Raw genomic sequence first — 19,852 nt, 5'->3', positions numbered from 1 at the left:
CTGTGTTAGTGGGGCACTAGCCATGACCAGGATAAACTGCACTGCTCTTATGACAATTTTCATCTTTCTTGCTGTTTCAACCACGGGAACAGAAGCCAAGCAGATTTCTAGAAATGTCCACTGTTACTGATCCTGTTTAGTGCCACTTCAGCAGGCACAGGTGACTAACTCAGACAACATCTGTGAAATGCTGACCCCAGGAGAGTCAGCGGTAAAAAACACAAGAGCCACCATTAGTCTTCCTCAGAATAATAGAAAAAGAATACCAGTGAAGTTTTATAATTTTATTTATCTCAGTGAGGTTCTCTTAAAACATACTACAATATAATATTAACAGAGGAAAGTGTCTAAACAGGATTTTTTTTAAAACAAGGTAATATTTCAAAGTAGATTTTTTTTAAAAAGCACCACTAGAAAATAGTACATTTTCACAGTGTACTGCAATCTGCAGACCACAGAACGGAGGAATATCCACAGTATTAAAATAGACTTCACATATTCTGCCTAGTTTTGACTTGACAGAAAGCATAAAAAATTTGCATAGGTAATAAATATATTGAGATAAAACCTCCAAACTTGCAAAATGTTTCCCAATACAAATCAATGCAGGTTTCTAAGCCAAATCTTTCTTTTTTTTTTTTTTTTTCCTATAAGCAGCACTATACAACCTAAATTATTTTCCTCCTGTAATGGTCAAGTTTTCTATAACAACAAGTTGTCCATTATATTCATAACACAGTGAAATAACCACCTGCTTTCCTGTATGTATTAACTGAAACTAATTCTGTACAGGTAGAATCAACCAGCCTCATACTTATTCTGTTTCTGTGTGAATCCTTCCTTTGGAAACACTCTTGGGCAGAAAAGATTGAAGAGCCTGTCTCCATCTATTTTAACCATATTCACGAATGTGGTATCAAAAGATGCAAAATAAACGTTTTTAAATGAATTCTGTAGTTCCCAGTATTATACTGTACTATTAGTAGGAAAAAATATGGAAAAATAATAATAAAAAAATTTCTAAATTTGTAAATATAATTATTAAGATACCTGTCAATAAAACATGCAATTTATTACAGCAATGGGGTAAGTGCCATAAGATAAGCATTCATTGTGCATCGATTCCTCTTGAACTCGATCTTATTCAGGACATAGTGCACCACTTAATGTTGCATGGTCTGAGGCAATATATATCATTTTCAGAGATGCAAAGGCTATATACTATGCCATTAATTAGGCTATCATAAATCTATATTGATTGCAACATACTCAAATTCCCGTTGCTATAACCAAGGTCAATGAGTGCCCTCAATGACAGATTCAGGTTTTTCTTTTTTTGAAAGAGTGAGATTCAAAAGAGGCTCAATGATCAGCCTTCTCTTCCTTGAAATAAAGCTAATCTTGCTGGAAATTGCAGATAATAATACATATTGGATAAGACTTTCCTTCCACTCTCTGAGTGCCTCATCTCAGATGACATGAGTAAAACATTATTAGATGCATTATCATGACCAGATGGATGCAAACTACTGTGTTTCTGCCACTGTGCATCTAAAAACTTACTCTGAATTTAAGAGAAATTCTGGGCACTCCCCACAGAACCCTCCAAAAAGTTTTATTGAAGAATTTATTCTCTGGAACTTCTCTCAGTTGTAATAAGGTTCACTTGTACCTTCCTTGTACCTTCTGTATAATAGTGCATTTAAACACAAGTACCACCAGCATGCATAATACAGGATTGTAGCATCATTCCCTTCCCCATTTAACTCCACTAATCTCACAATCTCACTCAAATAAAGCATACTCATACAAATCATTCCATTAGATTTGCTATATGCCACATATAGACAAATGTTTATTTTATTCAAGTAACATTTGCACTTTGCTGAAGATGTACCAGATTATTTCAAACACCAGATTCTGATCTCTGCTGCACAGGTTTAAATCTAGAATGAGTCTTAAGCTGTCATTCTGGTGAGCGACAACATTCAACAGAACTGCACAGCAAAAACCAGCAAAGGCTAATAAGGGGCTCTGTTTGTGAGGAAGTGGCTTCCTTAACTTTTTCTAAAACAAAAACATAAGCCTATAATTTCTACCTTTCTCTAACAGTCTCTCCCTCAACTCTTACCATAAAAATACCTAGGTGTGCTCTCTGCAGAGTTTCTCCTACGTCACATGCACCCTTGTACAGAAAGCAGAATGTCAGAAGAACTTTTACTGCTGTGCCATTTCATCTTTGTTCAGTCTCAGCAGACTCCAAGAGTGAAGTTCCCAGAAAAACTGCTCTGCTCCCACACAAAAACAGCTCTTCTGCACACAACAGATACAGATGCTTTTCATTGCAGAAGTCCTTCTCTACCACTACAAAATGTCCTCTGTAATGAGAACAGTATTGTGCAAATGTTGAACACCTTCAATAGCAGTTTTAATTCATCCCTCCTTATGACCTTACAAGAAGGATGAGACACTGGCTACACACAAGCACTGAGATCTCTGTCAGTGACAGACTTTGGGGACACCAGGATTACTGGTTTGTGTACTTACACTGGCTGCAACACAATGCCCAGGGAGGTGTTCCCTGACAGGCTGCTTAGATTTTGCTGCTGAAAACAAGAAAAACTACTGTACTCTATTTGGAGCAGGAGAGCAGTTTGTCAAAAGCCTGAACCCTTGAGCATATTCTTGGAGAAAAAAACAATGATGGAAAGATAACTTCAGATGTTAAGGCACAGTTATAATGTCAGAAGTTAAAGCAATGACCAGATAGAAGTCTTGCACTTGGGTTCATTCTATTACAGAAAATTATAGGAGACCATTATACAGCAAAAACAGTGTAACAAACCCCAAAACAGATTAAAACACAACAATATACATATATTTAAGCTATACATACTCAGGCAAACACATTAAAGTTGTATAGTGCATAGTATTTCTTTTTAGTAGGGTTAATTTAAGACAGCCTGCAAGTGCATTGCTTATGTCCCTCTTCTGTAGTCACATCTGTGACACAAACATGTATCCTTCTGTAGGAATGCTGAAAGAAAGCTGGAAAGAGATGTGACAAGGCATGCCATTTACTCCTAACAAAAAGAAATGAGAAAGAAGAGTGAAAAAGCATTTGTAGAGGAGACAAAAGAAAACGGGATAAAACAGTCTATATAGTTCAGAAAAACAAAGAACTAGTTTGATGGAAGAGTTGGAAGAAGATAAAAATTAGTGTTAATGAAGACATCATTTTGTCGAATTAACTGACCAATTTGACAAAAAAAAAGCACCTTTAAATGTAAGTACCTGTTTGATAAAATTAATAGACTTGTGAATAATGGGGGGTTTTAATCAGAAAAATATTTTGCTGTTTAAAACTAATGGAATAAAAATTTGCTAAATTTTCAGAAGTCTAATTTTCAAGACATTCTTTTAATACTTGTTTCTTTTTGTCTATGTACTCTTCCTTGTTAGAAGAGACTTCCTTCTTTCTCATTCTGCAACTTTTCATTGCCAAAACTGAAAACAGAAAAAAGCCTTCCTAATTTACTTAAATGCAGATTACTTCCAATGAAATTAGAGCAGTCATTAGTTCCACTGGTTTTGTTGTAAAAATAATATTCAATTTTTGACCCAATCTCTTTCCACAATATTAAGAATGCATACTCCAGTGTTGCCACATTATCACCTGTTTGAGGCATGTTCTCTCAATTTATGGAAAGCACAACATTTTGTAAGATATAGAAAAATTAGCCCCAAAGTACATTTAGTCTTTTTATTAGCCTGTTGCATGAAAAAAATTAAAGCAGGTTTCAATTATTTGGCTGTGCTACTTTCAGTTACCGTAGTAAATGCTATTTACCCTCAGCTGCAATTTTTTGTGGCCCAGAAATAATCAATTTTTAAAATTAAAATAACGGAATTTGATCTGAATTCCACATTCCCCTGTCTGAAGATGGTAACAGAATTAAAATCTTGACTGAAAACTCTTGTTTTCTTTAAATAGTGATCATTCAGTTAGGATTATATTTAAATATTCCTACAATTGAGAGCATTTTGTTGGATGACTGGCTCAAGTCAACACAGTATAGTGTCAAATATGTATAGAATCAGAGCAGAATCCAAATACAATTGAAACCCTAATTCCATGCTAACTTCACTGGGCAGAAATTAAGATGAAATCCATAAAATAGATATGCTGGTTCCATGTTCATGAGTGATCTGGTTGATCCTTCCACGCACACAGTCAAGAGAAACTGACATCAGTGTTCCATTATGTACTTCAAAAGATGCACGGAGGGACACACTGGTCCATATGCTTCCCTCTGGCATCTGACCTCCAATCTGCTGAGCAACTGCTGTGGGTTGCATGTGATCCATGGTCAGCTGATTCAGAGTCACTTTGAGCACATTGCACGAATGGATTAGCTTTAAGTTAAATGCAATGCTGGCAACTCCCTTTTCAGTGAAAATAAAATACTTCTGAGCAAGCTGTCCAGAAGAAACCAACTGTATCTGTTTCTCACTGGATGAGACCTGGGTGAAATCCAGTAGTTTGTTTCTCACTGCTCCAGTAGGGAGACCTGTAACAGAAACTGTGGCTGATATGGCACTAGAAACCGCTGAAGGGATCCAGATGAGGCTGAACATACTTATTCCAGAACTATCTCCAAAATACCGAACATTACACTGCGCAGGAGAAAGTATTTCAAAGCTAACCAGATCTCCAGCACCAACCTTTGTGGCCCCAGAAGCAGATATCGATGTGTCCCTGTAATTGACCCCAGATTTAAATACATTCATTAATTCTCTGTTGGTACCATTCCTATTGATATAAGAAATCAAGGAGAAGCCTTCTCGGACACACGTATGACCCATGGAATACAATGCTTGATGAAACACAAATTTGACAACACCAGTTTCAGTGAACTTTATAGCTCTACCATCATGAGATAAACTTAGCATATAAGGGTCAGAAACAGAAATTATTTTAAAGGTAGGTCGATAGTTGGTTTGGTAATGCATGGCTGTTGACATCTGTGCACTGAGTGCCACAGCACCTGTGTCGTGGGACAACCAAAACAAACTGAGTGGGGTATTAAGATCATAAATATTTAAGTCTTTGCTTTGATTGCAGAATTGATTAGGGCTCCTCAAATACACAGAAAGTGTTTGGCTGGGCTCCACTTCAGCAGCACTGCTTAAACTAGTGCTCTGGAAATACTTTCCTTCTGGCTGCTCGATCCGAACACCACTCAGCTCATAGTCTTCCTCGCTGCCATTAAGCTTTAAGGAAAGCTGCAAAAAGTTCCTGCAGTTGTGCTTTACTGCAAAATTTAGGTCAGTCCACAACAGACCATGTTGCCTGAATACCAGGCTGCTCTCTTCAGTGGACAGGATATCACAGGGGAGCTTTCCTTTTATCTTCAAGTTCAGGCCAGAGTAGACCTGAGAGATGCCAGACTTTACAGAGGGTAGAATGATGTTTGCAGCCCAAGACTCTGAGAGCTTGTTTTCACTGGCTGCTGAGCAAACCGTGTCACTGACAGTGGAACAAGGCACAGCCACCATTCCATCTTCACACTTTAAACATGCTTGGCACTCCTGCATTTCCTTATTAAAGAAATACTCCTCTCCACACATTCCCAAAGCTGCATCCTTCTCAGCAATTCCAAGGCATCGGAAACCACCTGTTCAGAGGAAATGGACTATTTTTATTGTCATACCTTTAAAATACTAAAAATAAGAACTCTACAGCTTCACATATCAAGTATCTTTGATATATATCTAATCATAAATGAGAAAACAGAAGACAGTTGTGATGTTAGATCAATTTATGCTATAAAAGGAACCTTGATAGATTACAGACGAAATATTAGCCAAGCATAATGGTTTGGAGTGAAAAAGAAGCTACATGGGGGCAATTCTAACCAAAATCTGTAACATATCAGATATAATGATATTGCTCCAAAGACAATCTCTTCCTTCTCTGATGTAAAAGGCATGGTGACTGGTACACTGAACAGCTCCTTTCAACTAAGGGAGAGTTCCCCTCCACAGGGAGAAATGTGCACTGCCTGCCCAGCCATGCTACAGGGTAGCCCTGCTGTTTCTGTGATTGCTAAAGCAGTGCTTTGCAACCCAAGGGACAAGGACCCCTGGCATTAACTCCATAGACAGTTTTTTAAAAAATCTGCAAGGGACAAATAGGAAAACAAAAACTGTAAACAGCAGGCTTAAAATCATTATGCAGTAACCCATGCATTTAAAAAGTGGAAAACCACTGCCCTAAGACACAGGACACCAGTGGTTGTGATGAAGCTAAAGCAAAGCTCTGCTGCAAACAGTGAGGAGAATATACATGTGCTGTTTGGAATTACTTTGTTTGACATAAAGCAATTTCATGCTGTTAAATGGTACACCATGACCTCAGTGGATCAAAGAATGCACACCAAAAAAACAGGTTTTAAAAACAGCCTGTAATTTTCTGTGGCAATTTTCCAAGAGCACCACCAGCTGCCAATGCTTCCACCTGGAGCAACCAGAACGCAAAACCTTTGTACGTGGAGATTTCAGGATCTGAATCAACACACAAGATCTGAGGCATCCTAAAGAATAATCACCTGCAGTTTTGCTCAAAACTTAATCACTAATGCAGTCATTTATGCTTTTTTACCACCATGATCAAAACTCAATAATCATCTTCCTAATAAATCTTCTTAAATATGCTTTAGTACCTAGATTCTATGTCATACACTTGCATTATTCTTTAGGTGGAAACTTCCTGGACCTTGGCTGGGATTTGCTCTAAGACTGGGACTACAAGCATTTGCATGGATCCCAACAATGGATTCTCCCTTGCTAGCCCAGGGTGGGGCTGGCTATGCTAACTGCTGCTGATGTAGACAGAAAAGCTCACCACACTTGCTGCCCGAACCGGGCCCATAGGGGAGGTCAGAATGTTGGCTAGAATTCACTTCTGATACTGCATTATTCAACAGAGAACACCAGACACTGTGTTAATTTATACAGGCTTCATATATTCACCCTCATATCACTTTGTCTATTTACGCTTCATTCACTTAAGTGGTGATTCTCCACTAACACTGATATGTAGGACTGTACAATTTATGATGTGAGAATATTCCTTTTAAGATCAGGTACCATTTTATCAAGAGTTCACCGCAGAACAGTAAGATTTTTTTTCCATCTGAAAAAAAGTCAAGAGAAACTTAACACTTTGTTCCTCTCTGAAAGTGTCTTGTTTTCTTATGAGAAACAAAAGCCAAATAAACAAGATTACATTTTTTTCAACTAAAAACATTCTAGAGGGAGTACAGAAAAAAGTCCCAGACAATCTTTCCCATTGAAATCAGAACATGACATTTCTTAACCACTTCTGCTTCTCATAACAGTAGCTCCACCATCACTGAGAAATACTGGATGAACTAAGTACACACATACAGCTGGTTCACACAGCACAGAAAATCTTCAGTAGTGCCTAGGAACACTTTTTATGCTGCTAGTTTCTTACAAATATTTTAGTGTGCATTTGAGCATTTACTAATATCATGTTTCACAAATACTTGTGATGGCTATATGCACTAATTTACTGCCTAGTCTTTTATTGGTTGGAACTGCAGCAGGTGTTCCCCCTGGGTTTACTTCAAACAGGGGACTTCAAAGCAGGACAGACTGCTCCTTGCTGTGGCCACAGTTGCAAGAGCAGCACCTGACCCTTTGCACAGAAGAGGTCCAGCAGCAAATGATAGCCAAACATCAGAATCAAGCACAGCAGCATGCTGGGACTGCTTCCTACTGCTCTTTAACACTTTACAACCTCTGACACCTCTTCCTGGCTCCTTGCTCTGAGCCCCGCTGCACCTGGTTTCACAGTGAGCAGTCCAGCTGTACTCAACCTGGCTTTGTGAAATTGAGTCTTTCTGCAGCACATTCCCCAGCCCTTGGCACTGACAGAAGCCAGGTAATTGCAAGGCAATTATAGCAAGCTATGTGTGTATTTTTATACTGCTGCTACTCACAACTGCCTGATACAAAGATTACATTTGGGCAGATTAAGAATGGGAATCCTCTTTTTAAACACTCTGTGTCAAATTTGGATCATCACATATCAATGTGGTTCATTACAAATCAGGACTATCTGTCAAGGTTTTTATTCCTCTTCCCCCTGCATCCCACAGTAAGTTCTACAGTAAGACCTCTTTATTTTGCATGGCATTCCTGGGAGAGTGCCTTTGGCTGATTCTATTTGTTGGATAAACAATCTGACTACTCTCCCATGGTTGTCTAAGAAGGAAATGATGCACCAAACCCTGTTTTCACTGATTACATACCCCTTACTGTTATTGAACGACCAGTGACTTACTGACTAGCCTTTAATCAAATAAATCAACAATTCTCATCCCACACAGAGGTGAAAAAAAGCAGCAGGGGAAGAAGGTGTGATGTAGAGGGAGGTGGAAGAGTGAAGAAAGAGAGGCTCCTAGTTACATGATTCTTTTCTGTTATTTGCTCTGTCTCTCCTCACACTGCACATTGAACAAGAGTTGCTACAGATGCAACAACCTTTGCGTGCAGCTTGAGAAACCACATTTAACATCTGGAACTCATATGTCACATCACATCCCTATGCCATATCACATCCCCTTCTATACCCAAAACAGACATTCCATTTCAGCCTTTCTTTTGACACGTTAATTACACTTGTGTAAGATAATGAGCTACCATGAACAGACAGGCTGAAAGTCACCTCTAACAAAAAATAATAGGAACACTCTCTTCCATGACAGATGGGAACAACATTGACAGGACACCAATTCCTGTGCAGGTGATGGGTAATAACTTGCTTTCACCTATCTACACACCACCATTAAAACTGGGAGAAGAGGAAGAGAGGGAAGAGGAAGAAGAGGAAGAGAGGGAAGATTCCTTTCCTTCCAAATATATTGCTACTGCCTTTCTGTGGTCTGACACACCATCACTACCAATCTGTTTCTTGGCAGTGCTCTGCCCTCACTTGCATTCCTCTGGCAGTTGTACAGATCCTTTTTTGGTCTGGTTCCCCTCCATGGAACCACTGAATAAATCCATTACAGCCTTCCCTCTCCCAAGCCACAGAGCAACACCAAATTGCTACCTCATTGGTGGCTCTCCTTTCCTAGGGCTGAGGCCCTGTGGGCTTCCATCCAACAAAACACAAATGGGAGCAAACCCAATGTCTCAGTAAAGACAAGACAAAGCCTTACACCTTTCCAATGCTCTGACTCAAATTTTGTGCTCTAAACTGTCTTGCCTCCAACTGCCCACTTCTAACACTCTCCAAAAATGTCTTGCTTCTTCTTTTGTAAGACTGATGGTACCTCAGGTGCAGCATTTACCACACCAGGTGACACTAAGTGCTCTCTTCCTCAACTCATTTCCAGTTTGCTGTAGTGTTTGTAGTAACACCATCCGAACCAACACAGCTCCTGTCCAGAGGAAGTAAGGACAAAGGAAGAGAACCCAAACCCTCTTTTAATCCTTTCCTAGGCTCCCACATTTTTCTCCACCAGTGACTGGGTGAAAAAAGGCACAAAATCACTCACAATCAGCTGAAAACAGCCCTTGCCCCTCAAAGAGGCCACCCCTTCTCACAAGTCTAGAAGCCTAGAGGAGGAAAAACATAGCATCTAAAGAAGCCCTTTCTGGGTTATTTGACTGTGAGACCAAAGGTACAGGTCACAACTGGTGAAATGCTCTGTTTGACCACAGAGTTCCTTTCAGGGTTTTCTGGATGACCAAAAGTAAGACCAATATAAAGAAACTTAGTACCTGGATAAAATTTCCTCAGTATGTCTATTAATTTTGCTGGTTTGTGTCTGACTGCCATGAGAATGTAATGAAATAATGAAGTCTGCAGTGCAAAACACCAGACAGATTTCTTCTTTAATGTGAAAAACTCCCCCAAAGTGTCCCCAGATAATAGAAACTGATGATCTTTCCTCAGTATTTGACATTATCGTTGCTAAGGAGAATAAGATTAATGGAGGGAGGTCTTATAAGGGTCTTCATTAGATCAAATCAGGTACCTACCCCAGTGCACCAGAAGGAAACTGACAACTATTTTTCTCCAACAGGAGTAATACCTTTGATTTGGGCCCTATTTGCACCAGCATAAACAAGAAGGAAGTCAGGTCATAAGAGAAAATTAAAAACAAAGCATATAAGCCCCAAGGAAAATAAGGTAAAAGGGACCATCCAATACTTCCAAAGGATATTAATGTCCTAAATAGACCACTGTCCACAAGAACTGCTATCAAATTACAGATTAGTATTTTTTAACCCCTTTGATTCCAGCAAGCTGTGCATGTCACACACAAGCCTGAGTGCTTATCTATTTCTTTGGCCTGTTCCTGAAGATCTAATTATCCTCATTCTTTAATTATCAGTGAATATAACTTACCTGGAGTATTGAGGCATTTTATCCTTTCACCACAAATGCTTGGAGATTCAATGCACTCATCTCTGTCCTGTAAATCACAAGAATCATACTGAAACAGTTTAACATGACAACTTCAATTTGAAACAGGTGTTTCAGGCTCTGTGGCATCCATCTGTCCATAAAAGGTGTATGAGGGGATAGAGAACAGGTTGATCCCATAAGCATGTTAGAGCAGGACAATTTTGATTTAGATTTGTTACCTGTACTAATCAGGAATCCAAAACCACTGTTTGATGCCACAGAAAGCAAGCAGTGTCCAGATGAGCTGAACAGAGGGGTTGCACATGTAACTCTTCTTATGATGCACATCCCCAAGAGTGGGGCATCAATCAGTTGATCTTAAGGACATTGCAACAACTGAGAAAGTGAAAGGCTTTTAAGGACATTTCATCTGGGAGGAAGCTGCTAACCAAAATGCACATGAAAAGTAAATTAGAAAGTAATATTCCCTGTCAGCAAGCCCTCCTTTCACCCTACAGCAGGCAGAGGTGAAAGAAAAATAGCCTACATTTGCCTTTAAATGCTAGCATTAAAGAAAATTGAGGCTAGCAGAGAGGCAACTGGACAGACACATTCAGGTTCTCAGTATCTGGTCCAGCTGGTCAGGCTCACACTGAGCTAAGAACTGGGGGCAACACTTAGCAAACAAGATACTGCTTTAAACATCAATTAGCCCATTTATCTTAGGATTTCTAAATTGTTTTGCTTGCATGCTAGTTTTGTGTTGTATAGTAAAATGTATTTTATAATAAAATATATTTAACAATACAAGTATCCATGTTCTATATTTGTGTATTTTTATGTTATGTTTAAGAAGGAAGTAGCTCTTACATTTGCTTTAACTGACAACTTCTGTTTCCAAACTTTGAAAGAAATGTCTGACTTATGCTTAATAAAGCTTTCCTGTGCTTTTCAGAGATGTCTAGAAGCTCCTGTAGACTGTAATAGAATTAAATAAACAAATTTAGCATGTGTAAGTCTAAATGTTTTAGGAGTCTTTTCCTATCACAATGAAAAGAATCGAAGTCCTGCCAGCTGTCATGTTTGGGAAAGTGTCACATCCAACAGGCACAAACCAGTGCCTCATTTAGAATGCTGAATGCTAAAGAGAAACACGCAAAAAAAACCTTCTGGCATAGACCCATTCAGTAAAACACATGATTCAAACTGAACTTCTCTCCAAGTTATTTCCACAATGTTATCCCAATATGTCCAACGCAATGCTTCATAGGCAGTAACCAAAAGACACAGAATTATGTTTCACCTGGCAAATCCGATCAGAGTTTGCAGAACACTCGGCCATTTGGAAAAAACCAGCAGGACACAATGTGCACTTTTCACATTGGGAAGGTGTCTTTTGGAAATTGCAAAATTCGTCACTTTCACAAAGGCCACAGTCCAGCAAAGACTCCCCAGCGTTAATCACTTTTGCATCCACTTCTACTTTGTGCCCAGAGTATGACTTCTGGAGATGATTTCTGACCTGGTTCTGAAGTCCATGAAGATGACTTTCAAAATAATTTTGAATATCTTCTTGCAAACTCTGAAATGACATTTGTTTCACTGTATCAAAAAGCATGCCATACTGGACTTTGATCAGATCCATTTGCTCATACATTTTTCTTTGCTGTTCAAGAATCTCCCGTTGCTGGCTAACCAACACGTGCTGCTGTTCAGCAAGTTTTTGCTGCAAATCAACAATGATCTGCTGTTGGCTTTTTAGCATTTCAGTGAATTTCTCGTGCCCTTTCGCAAGGTGCAGTTGTAGTATTAGGGCATCTTCAGATGGAACTTCATTTTCTCCTGAAATACAAATGATCTATTATTGTCCGAGCTTATTGCACTATTTCATCTAAGGCACTCAAATTTTAGCAAATTAATGAATGGTCTCACTAAATTAAGGTCATCATTATAAGGTCAGTTTCCTTTACTATCCTTGTAGTCCCTTTGTGGAACCACAAGATTTTCCACTTCATAAGCAGCTCATGAAATCATCATTTGCCCCTGCTTCAGGGTATAAATTAATCACCACATCAATAACAGATTAATCATTCCTATGTACACGTTCAAACACAGTAAAGAGCAAATGGCCAATTTTAGCTGTAGAAGTGATAAAATGAAGTGATAAAACTTGCTGCGAATACTAAGCTATTAAGGGTAGTAAAAGTAAGGGTCAATTGCAAAGAGCTACAAAAGGAGTCTGTGATACTGAGCAGCAGCAATAAAATGACAAAAAAGAAGTTCAGAGGAGATAAAAGTGAATTGAGGTTCTCGCTGAAAAAAAAAAACCAAGTTTTTTTAGATCAAATGTCATACTTTTAGATTATTATTACTCCTTGAAAATGGTCTTGAAATAATATATCTAGATAGAGATGTTAGGCTACAGAGCCATGTAATCATCAGTTCAGTGCCCAACAGAGTTCAGAAAGGCAAATAAAATGCTGGTACTAATTAAAAGAAGAACATAGAACATAATATATCATTATGACATTACATTAATCAATAGAGCATCTGAATACAGAATGCAATCCTGGTTCCCCACCTCAAGAAGGAGTATAGAAGAACTCATAAGTTCACAAAAACAGCAGCAAGGAAAATCTAACATATGATACTGCTGCAATATGAGAAAGTAGGTAAGACTTTTTAGAATCGGGGGAAAAAAAGACACCAAACAACTGTGCTATATTACAGGTATCCTAGAGCAAGTAAATGTGGAAAGATTCTTCTGTCTTTCTTCCAATACAAGGATTAAAGGACATTAAATGAAGGCAGAAGTTCCACACACACTAAAACTTCAAAAATAAAATCAATTTGGGGCTTAAAGATAGACATCAATCAGATTCAGGAAATCTAAGCAACAAACTGTTGGAGCTGGGAAAATGATCTATGAAAATATTGTGTTGTACTTTCTACAGATCTGGTGCTGGACACTGCCAGTGAGAATCCTCAATCCATATAATCACTCAACTGTTCTTAAGCAGCACTGATTTTTATTCTCATAAGCACAGAACACGAAGGATGACACAATGAACAAGGACCATATCCAGTTCTTGTTTACAGTTCCCAAAATATTTTGCTGTTTGGTTAGTTTTACTCACAGCATAAGGCACATATTAATTTCTACTTTTCAGCATTAACTTAAATATTAGTGTAATTTGCAGTATCCTGGATTTGAGAAAACAAATACTAGGATAAGAAAAAACCCAGTTTCTGTGCATTCCTTCTTTTGGGATGCCAGTCTTTCCTCTGAAGTAAGGCGCACTCACGGTGCTGCTGAGAAATAGCAAGGACAATGGGCTCATCTGATGTGAAATGGGACTACAAGTCTGCACTGCAGCATCTTCACCTGGCCAAAATAAGTGGTGGTTCAGCTGCAGGTTGCAGGAGTCTTCCAGACAGCAGGTCTGTGTAACCCCACAGATGGGCTGTGCTGGCTGTGACAGGCACCTGCCTCATGCACATGAGCCTGCAGACATGGACACCATGCTGGGACTCAGCTTGAGCCCCTGGTACTGCCCTGTACACTGGAGGGCTGGCATCAGGCATGGCCTCAGCAAGCATCTGAGTAGACTGCACCTCGTGTGAATGGGGCTTTTTAACAGGCTGAACAGACTACTCTGTTCACCAAAACACAGCTTTTTCCAGCAGGTTAACTAGAGCAGGGATATTTTGATTACTAAAGAATCACTGCAAATCTACTCAGGCACTGTCACAAAGCTAGCAGACATAGACTGGGGTGGGCCACCTGGTCTCCACCTGTGACGGCCCTTGGGTCACGTAGGCAGTATATTCCAGCTCCTCTGCTGAGGAAAGGTCAACGGCAAAGGAACATCTCAGCTGGGATTAATGATGTGCTGAAATGGTACCTTGACAGAAACATCTCTCTAAAAACACAGAAAGACAGAACAGTCACTGACCTGTCTCTTGAATCACTGAATAATGGCTTGAGTTGGAAGAATTCATCTTCCAATGAAGATGGACATAGAGCTCACTCAGTTCCAATGTCCTGCCACAGGCAGGGACACCCTGCACCAGACCAGGTTGCTCAGAGCACCATCCAACCTGGCGCTGATCACTTCCAGGAGTGGGGCATCCATGACCTCTGTGGATAACCTGTTCAGTGCCTCACCACCCTCACAGTAAAGAATTGCTTCCTAACATCTTATCTGCAAAGTGGAAGCCATTCCCCCTTGTCATGGACATTCCACCTGTTTGAGTTGCAGCTCTCCCCAGACAATTGTCAATGCATTTCTCCCAGTGAGAGATCTGATTATCACATTATTTGTTCTGTTTGTTTCAGCAGACAAGCCATGCTGGAATTGCTATACAAACCGCGCTCATTTGCAAGATTTGACTCCAGCTGCCAATGGAGATTCCTCTGCACTACTGTAGGAAACCCACTGACCTATGTTCAAAAGGTCTCAGGGAAACACAGAGAATGTTAGAGGCCACAAACAGAGCAGAACGCTGGATGCTTGCCTATACACTGCCTTGAAGGAAACCAAAGACAGCCAGCATGCCTTATTTTTCGTTCCTGATGGCAAATACATGGAATTTCTGCTAGATGTTGATAAATTCAGTATGCTGTTCTTCCACTCCTAGGAGAGAAAGCTGCCTTATGAAGGTCTGGGTTGGGTTCTGTCTTCGGAATGGGCAAAACATATATATATGTTCTCTGTCCAGTCTGGACAAAAGCATGTCTACAGCAACTCATTCACACCAACTGCAGCAGCGGGCACAAGGCAATAGCAATACAAGAGAATTTCTGAGGGTGCAGTGGTCCTCATCTGAAAACTCACATAAAGCCTTGTGTGTTATCAGAGGTTTGGTTGCGGCGTGTTCCGTGTACACTGCTTTCTCTCCAATATATAGGACACTTTTCTCTGCCACAGGAAGATGAATGCACAAATCCATGATCACTGCTACCCATAAGCCATTCTTGATGCATTCAAGGATTTTGTTAAGGGCAACTTCTAACCACACTTCTCTTCCTCCAAGACTTCATCCAGCATCAGGCCTGTAAAGAGCGTAAATTGAAAGAGCGAACTCTGAGTCTCCAAACATCTTCACCCTCTGACCCTTTAATTCCTCTGACCCACATCAGAGGGGACAAAGGACCCAAGCCTAAGGCCCCGGAGATGACAGGTGCATGTAACTCACCATGTTAGCTGTAACTGCTGATGGTGTTGCAGTCTGGGCAGCACAGACTGACCAGAGACAGCCAAAGAATAAGATAATGTTTGGAGAAAGAGGTTATGCTGAGCTGGATGATCTTTGTAAGACATGAATGGAGATACAACATATCTGTTTACAGCACCATCCAAAAGTATTACTCTTTTCTGTACAAGCAGAATGTTCTTGCTATTTGCCAAGGCTTGATTAACTCAGAGAAGGACTTTGGTATGGACAAAGAAAATGAAAATATCCTGGGTTCTTCGGAAAAACAGAGGCATTCATGGTGACGGTACAAAGAAGAATATGCACAGAAGCAGAGAAAAGGGAGGTTAACCATACTGACTTGTTTTCTGTCCACCTTTGGTCACTGAGCATACAGAGGTTCTTCAAGACATCTGGGAACAGTTTCAAGCAAGATGAGGGTAGACAGTGTCACTGCATTATGCACAGGGGAGCTTAAATGTCAGCCCTGAGCCTGGAGTCACCAAGTGCAGAAGCTTCCTTTGGAGGAGATGTCACTTCACTCGGTAGGTCTTGGTAACTTGTAGGCTTAGCGCTATGCTCTGGTGTCTGAAGCAGCCATGGCACTCATTTGCCACGCAAATGTGACAAAGCTTAAATTACCTTCTTCATGCTTTTCATTAGCTTTTAACATCAATGGGAAATAAATCACCCTTCCTAATATATTTGCTATCTTTCAGACAAGGAATTAAACCAGAATCAAAACTGTTTTGTGGTTATAAAAGATCTGTTGGTGCTCTTCATGTCAGTAAATCCACAAATCCCTGACCATTAGAGACACCTTCTGCTAACCCATGAGTATAACCACAGGTGGACCTGGCTTCCTACAGGGATATCGAACTCACCAGAGCTCTGCTTGTCAATGGACAGGCAAGTGTTCTGAACAATGCACTGCAAGAGACCCTTTACCATTTTTTCCCCCTGGCTATTACAGCGAGACAGTTTGGCACCAACAGCAGGTTTCTTACCAATGGCCCCAGTCTGGGTATGGAACGCACCCCATGAAGCCTTTTATGATATTGCTATAAATAAAGAATACCAGAAGTACCAGACTGCGAATAGAGAGATTCAAACTTGTTTAAAAACTGCACCAATAAAAGATTCTGCCACGTTTACTCAGCTATAGGCCTCCTAGGTACAAGTGTTTAAGGAGGGGAGATGAAGGGGAGCAGAGAGAGGAGCCACGGCAGCAATTCCCTCACATGATGCGAAGACCAGCGCCGGGTTTTCTTCCTAACTCTTCCAAAACAAGGAGCTCTGGTGCAGTCGCTCAGGTACCCCTGCATCCGGGCTCTCAGAGGTGCTGGAGCCCCTTGGCCCAGCAAACACCTGCCCGGCCCGAGGAGACCCAGCATCCTGCGGCTGCGGCTCTCCGTGACCGCACTGAGCCTCTGCGGGCTGCAGGAGCCCTATGTGCCACAGCAGGGCGGAGGGGCTGTGGGATGTGCCCTCCCGCCCCCGGGTCCCTCATGCCGCCCCGCACCTGACTTAACGTCGCAGGTGAGCTGCACCCCCGGGGCGCCGCCGCCTCGCTCGGGAGCGGCGTGGGCAAAGTCGTCCCCTGCGAACTGGGCGGCTCTGTCGGCGGCGCGCAGCAGGGCGGGCTCGGGGCAGCCCTCGGCGGGGGCGGCGCAGGCCGGGCCGCGGGGCCGCGGGCGCAGGCGGGGCGGCAGCAGGCGGCACTCCAGGCCCTGGCAGTCGCGGTGGGTGGCGTTGGCGGCGCAGTCCCCGCCGGGGCAAGCGGGCAGCGGGGCGGCGGGCGCTGCCTTGCCCTGCGACGGCCGCAGCGGCGCGGCGCCGTGCAGGAAGGAGCGCGCCGGGCGCCCGGCCCGGCCGCCGCAGCGGGGTCCGCGGCAGGGCGGCGGGGGCGCGGAGCTGCCCTCACACGGGGGTCCTTGGCAGGGCTCGGCCGAGCCGCCCCCCGCGCCCAGCAGCGAGAGGCAGACGCCGAGCCAGCAGCGCGCCCACCACAGCCGTCTCCCCGGCATCTCTGGCCGCGCCTGAAAGAGAAGAGAGGCCGCAGCGGGTCAGGGCAGATGCCACTCTCCCTCCGCCCTAGCCCGGCGGGCGCAGAGCCGCGGAACCCCGCCCCCCACCCCCCTCTCTCCCTACGTTGTGCAGGCACCGTCACATCATCCCAAATCCGGATAAAACTTTTCACCCCCGTCCCGTCCCTCCCCGGAGTCTCCCGGCGTAACCTGTGGGAAGGTGCGGAGCGGCGCCCGAAGCAAGTGCGGCCTCGGGGCCGTGCTCCTCGGAGCGGCTGCCCGCAGCGGGGACCAACCTCCTCCGAAAGCTGGCGGGGAATGGAAATGTGCAACATTCCTGGGGCTTCGTTAGCATCAGATTTCCCAAGCGCCTCCCTTTAACTCCTTCGCTGCTCCAGCCCCTGCCGCTGCCCGGGGCGGCGGTGGGACGGAGGCGGGTGCTGCCCCGCGGCTCCCACCGGCTCCGGCTTTCCCACCGGCGTTTCTTAGCTGTGTTATCCCGTGGCGCCCAGACAGGGATATGTACATGTCTTCAAAGGCTGGCTTTTGTTTCGAGCGGTTTTACTGAACCTGAGGGGAAAAAAAAAGGGGGGAACCCCCCAAAAGCCAAACAACCAAAACCTCAAACCCAACAAGAGTGAAGTACACCAGCGACGCAGTTTTCAATAAAGAAAATTTCGCGCTGCTGAAAAAGTTATGGGTACTTTGGATTTCTTGGTTCGCACTTCGATCGTCAGGAACCTCCATCGAAGATAAGCACGACCGCAGCTGCCGTTTTCTCGGAGGCTACCGAGGGCCGCAGCAGAACCGTAGCGAAGGACCGAATTTGAGCAGGGCAGCCATGGGGCTGTGCCCGTGTGTGTTTGCTTTCTGATAAAGCAGCTTCCCCGGGCCGCTTCTGGCAGCGCTCACACCGAGGTGTGAGGATCAGCATACCTTTCAAGTGCTCCGAGGCGTGAATAACTCCCCGCAGCAGGAGCCACCTCGCTTATCTAATCTCTTCCACATGCTGTCGCGGGAAAGCGACACCAAGTATGTGTCCAGCTCAGCACTAACTGCGACGCCGCTTTGGGAAGTCGGCCGGCACAGATACAATAGCTGTGAACAGAAGAATTACAGAAAATTCCATTTATTGATTCATTATCTTCAGCTTCCTTCCATCCACGGGCTCACAAACATATAAAAACCTCTTCAGAGTATCTTTGTAATGCTCTCACACAGTCCTTTGCTATCACTTGTACAGTATTGTTTTGTTTCAGGGGTTTTTTTCCCTACAAAAACTGTTTGAAACTTCTTGGGAATCTCCTTTGGTTTTTTTTGTTTGTTTTTTTGGGTTTTTTTTTTGTTTTTGGGGTTTTTTTGTTTGTTTTGTTTTTTTTAATTCAAGCTGATTCCTTTACTGTTTCCCTTGTTCCGGGAAAAGCATACCAAATGCATCACTTGCAAACTGGCTCGCCATTTTTTGACCAAGCATTACTTATGTTGAAAACCCTGGCTTGTCAAAACTGAAATGCCCTGTGCAGCAGCAGCAGTAAAAGCTCCAACACACAGGGGTTGTAGCTCCTGCTGAATTCTGCAGGGCTGGTGACCTGCCAGGTTCCAGAACACCTGCCTGGGACAGGGATATCTGTCAGCTCTGCCAGACCAGATCCTACATGAAATGCCCAACAGCTCCTTGACTCTTTGCCTTGACCTTCAACTGAAGTAGAATTCCAGGGTCAACTGCTCCTGAGAGAGCATGTGTTTTCCTATGGCTTGCAGTAGGTCTATAAAAAGGCATAGAATAAATGGAGATAAACTTCCACAGTTTGTCCCTCTGGGGAATCCACAGCCCAGCTGGAGCCCAGCTCCAGTATGGAGCTCTGCATGAGCTAATTTTTTTCTTCTAAATGAATACCTGTGTGTTTCTCTAGTTCCTTGATAGGCTTTGCAGCCAGTACATTGCTATCACAGCTGTATTATTTTGGGGATCTGTGCCAGTACATATAAACCTACATAACATACAAACTTATCTTTGGATCATCTTCAGAAATGCCATAAAAATGGCTATAGAGTTGGGGATGATTCCCAGAGTGGTTACAACTTCAGGCTAATAATTCATGAAATGACATGAGACATGATGTTCTCAGACAGTACACAGATTAAGAGCAACTCTCCTGAATTTAAGCTCTTTATACAC

At 42.6% G+C, this 19,852-nt stretch overlaps 1 protein-coding gene across 3 annotated transcripts; it reads right to left on the bottom strand.

The window, feature by feature from the left end:
- Positions 1–310: 310 nt before the first annotated feature.
- LOC108961521 (uncharacterized) lies at positions 311–18,963 on the bottom strand. 3 transcript variants are annotated; one of them, XM_050971462.1, is made up of 6 exons: positions 18,399–18,963; positions 17,970–18,243; positions 17,169–17,685; positions 11,754–12,292; positions 10,451–10,517; positions 311–5,678 (listed from the first exon to the last, which is right to left on the bottom strand). In XM_050971462.1, exons 2-6 carry the CDS (start codon positions 18,006–18,008, stop codon positions 4,159–4,161), a joined length of 2,682 nt encoding a protein of 893 aa, XP_050827419.1. In that variant the 5' UTR covers positions 18,009–18,243; positions 18,399–18,963; the 3' UTR covers positions 311–4,158. The 3 variants fall into 3 exon arrangements, with proteins under 3 accessions (XP_050827419.1, XP_050827418.1, XP_050827420.1); XM_050971461.1 differs by having other exon boundaries at positions 18,610–18,963; XM_050971463.1 differs by having other exon boundaries at positions 17,884–18,963.
- Positions 18,964–19,852: the final 889 nt, after the last annotated feature.

The sequence above is a fragment of the Serinus canaria genome, chromosome 2 (assembly GCF_022539315.1).
Source record: "Serinus canaria isolate serCan28SL12 chromosome 2, serCan2020, whole genome shotgun sequence".
NCBI lineage: Eukaryota > Metazoa > Chordata > Aves > Passeriformes > Fringillidae > Serinus > Serinus canaria.
This window is presented reverse-complemented; position numbering and strand designations above follow the sequence as displayed.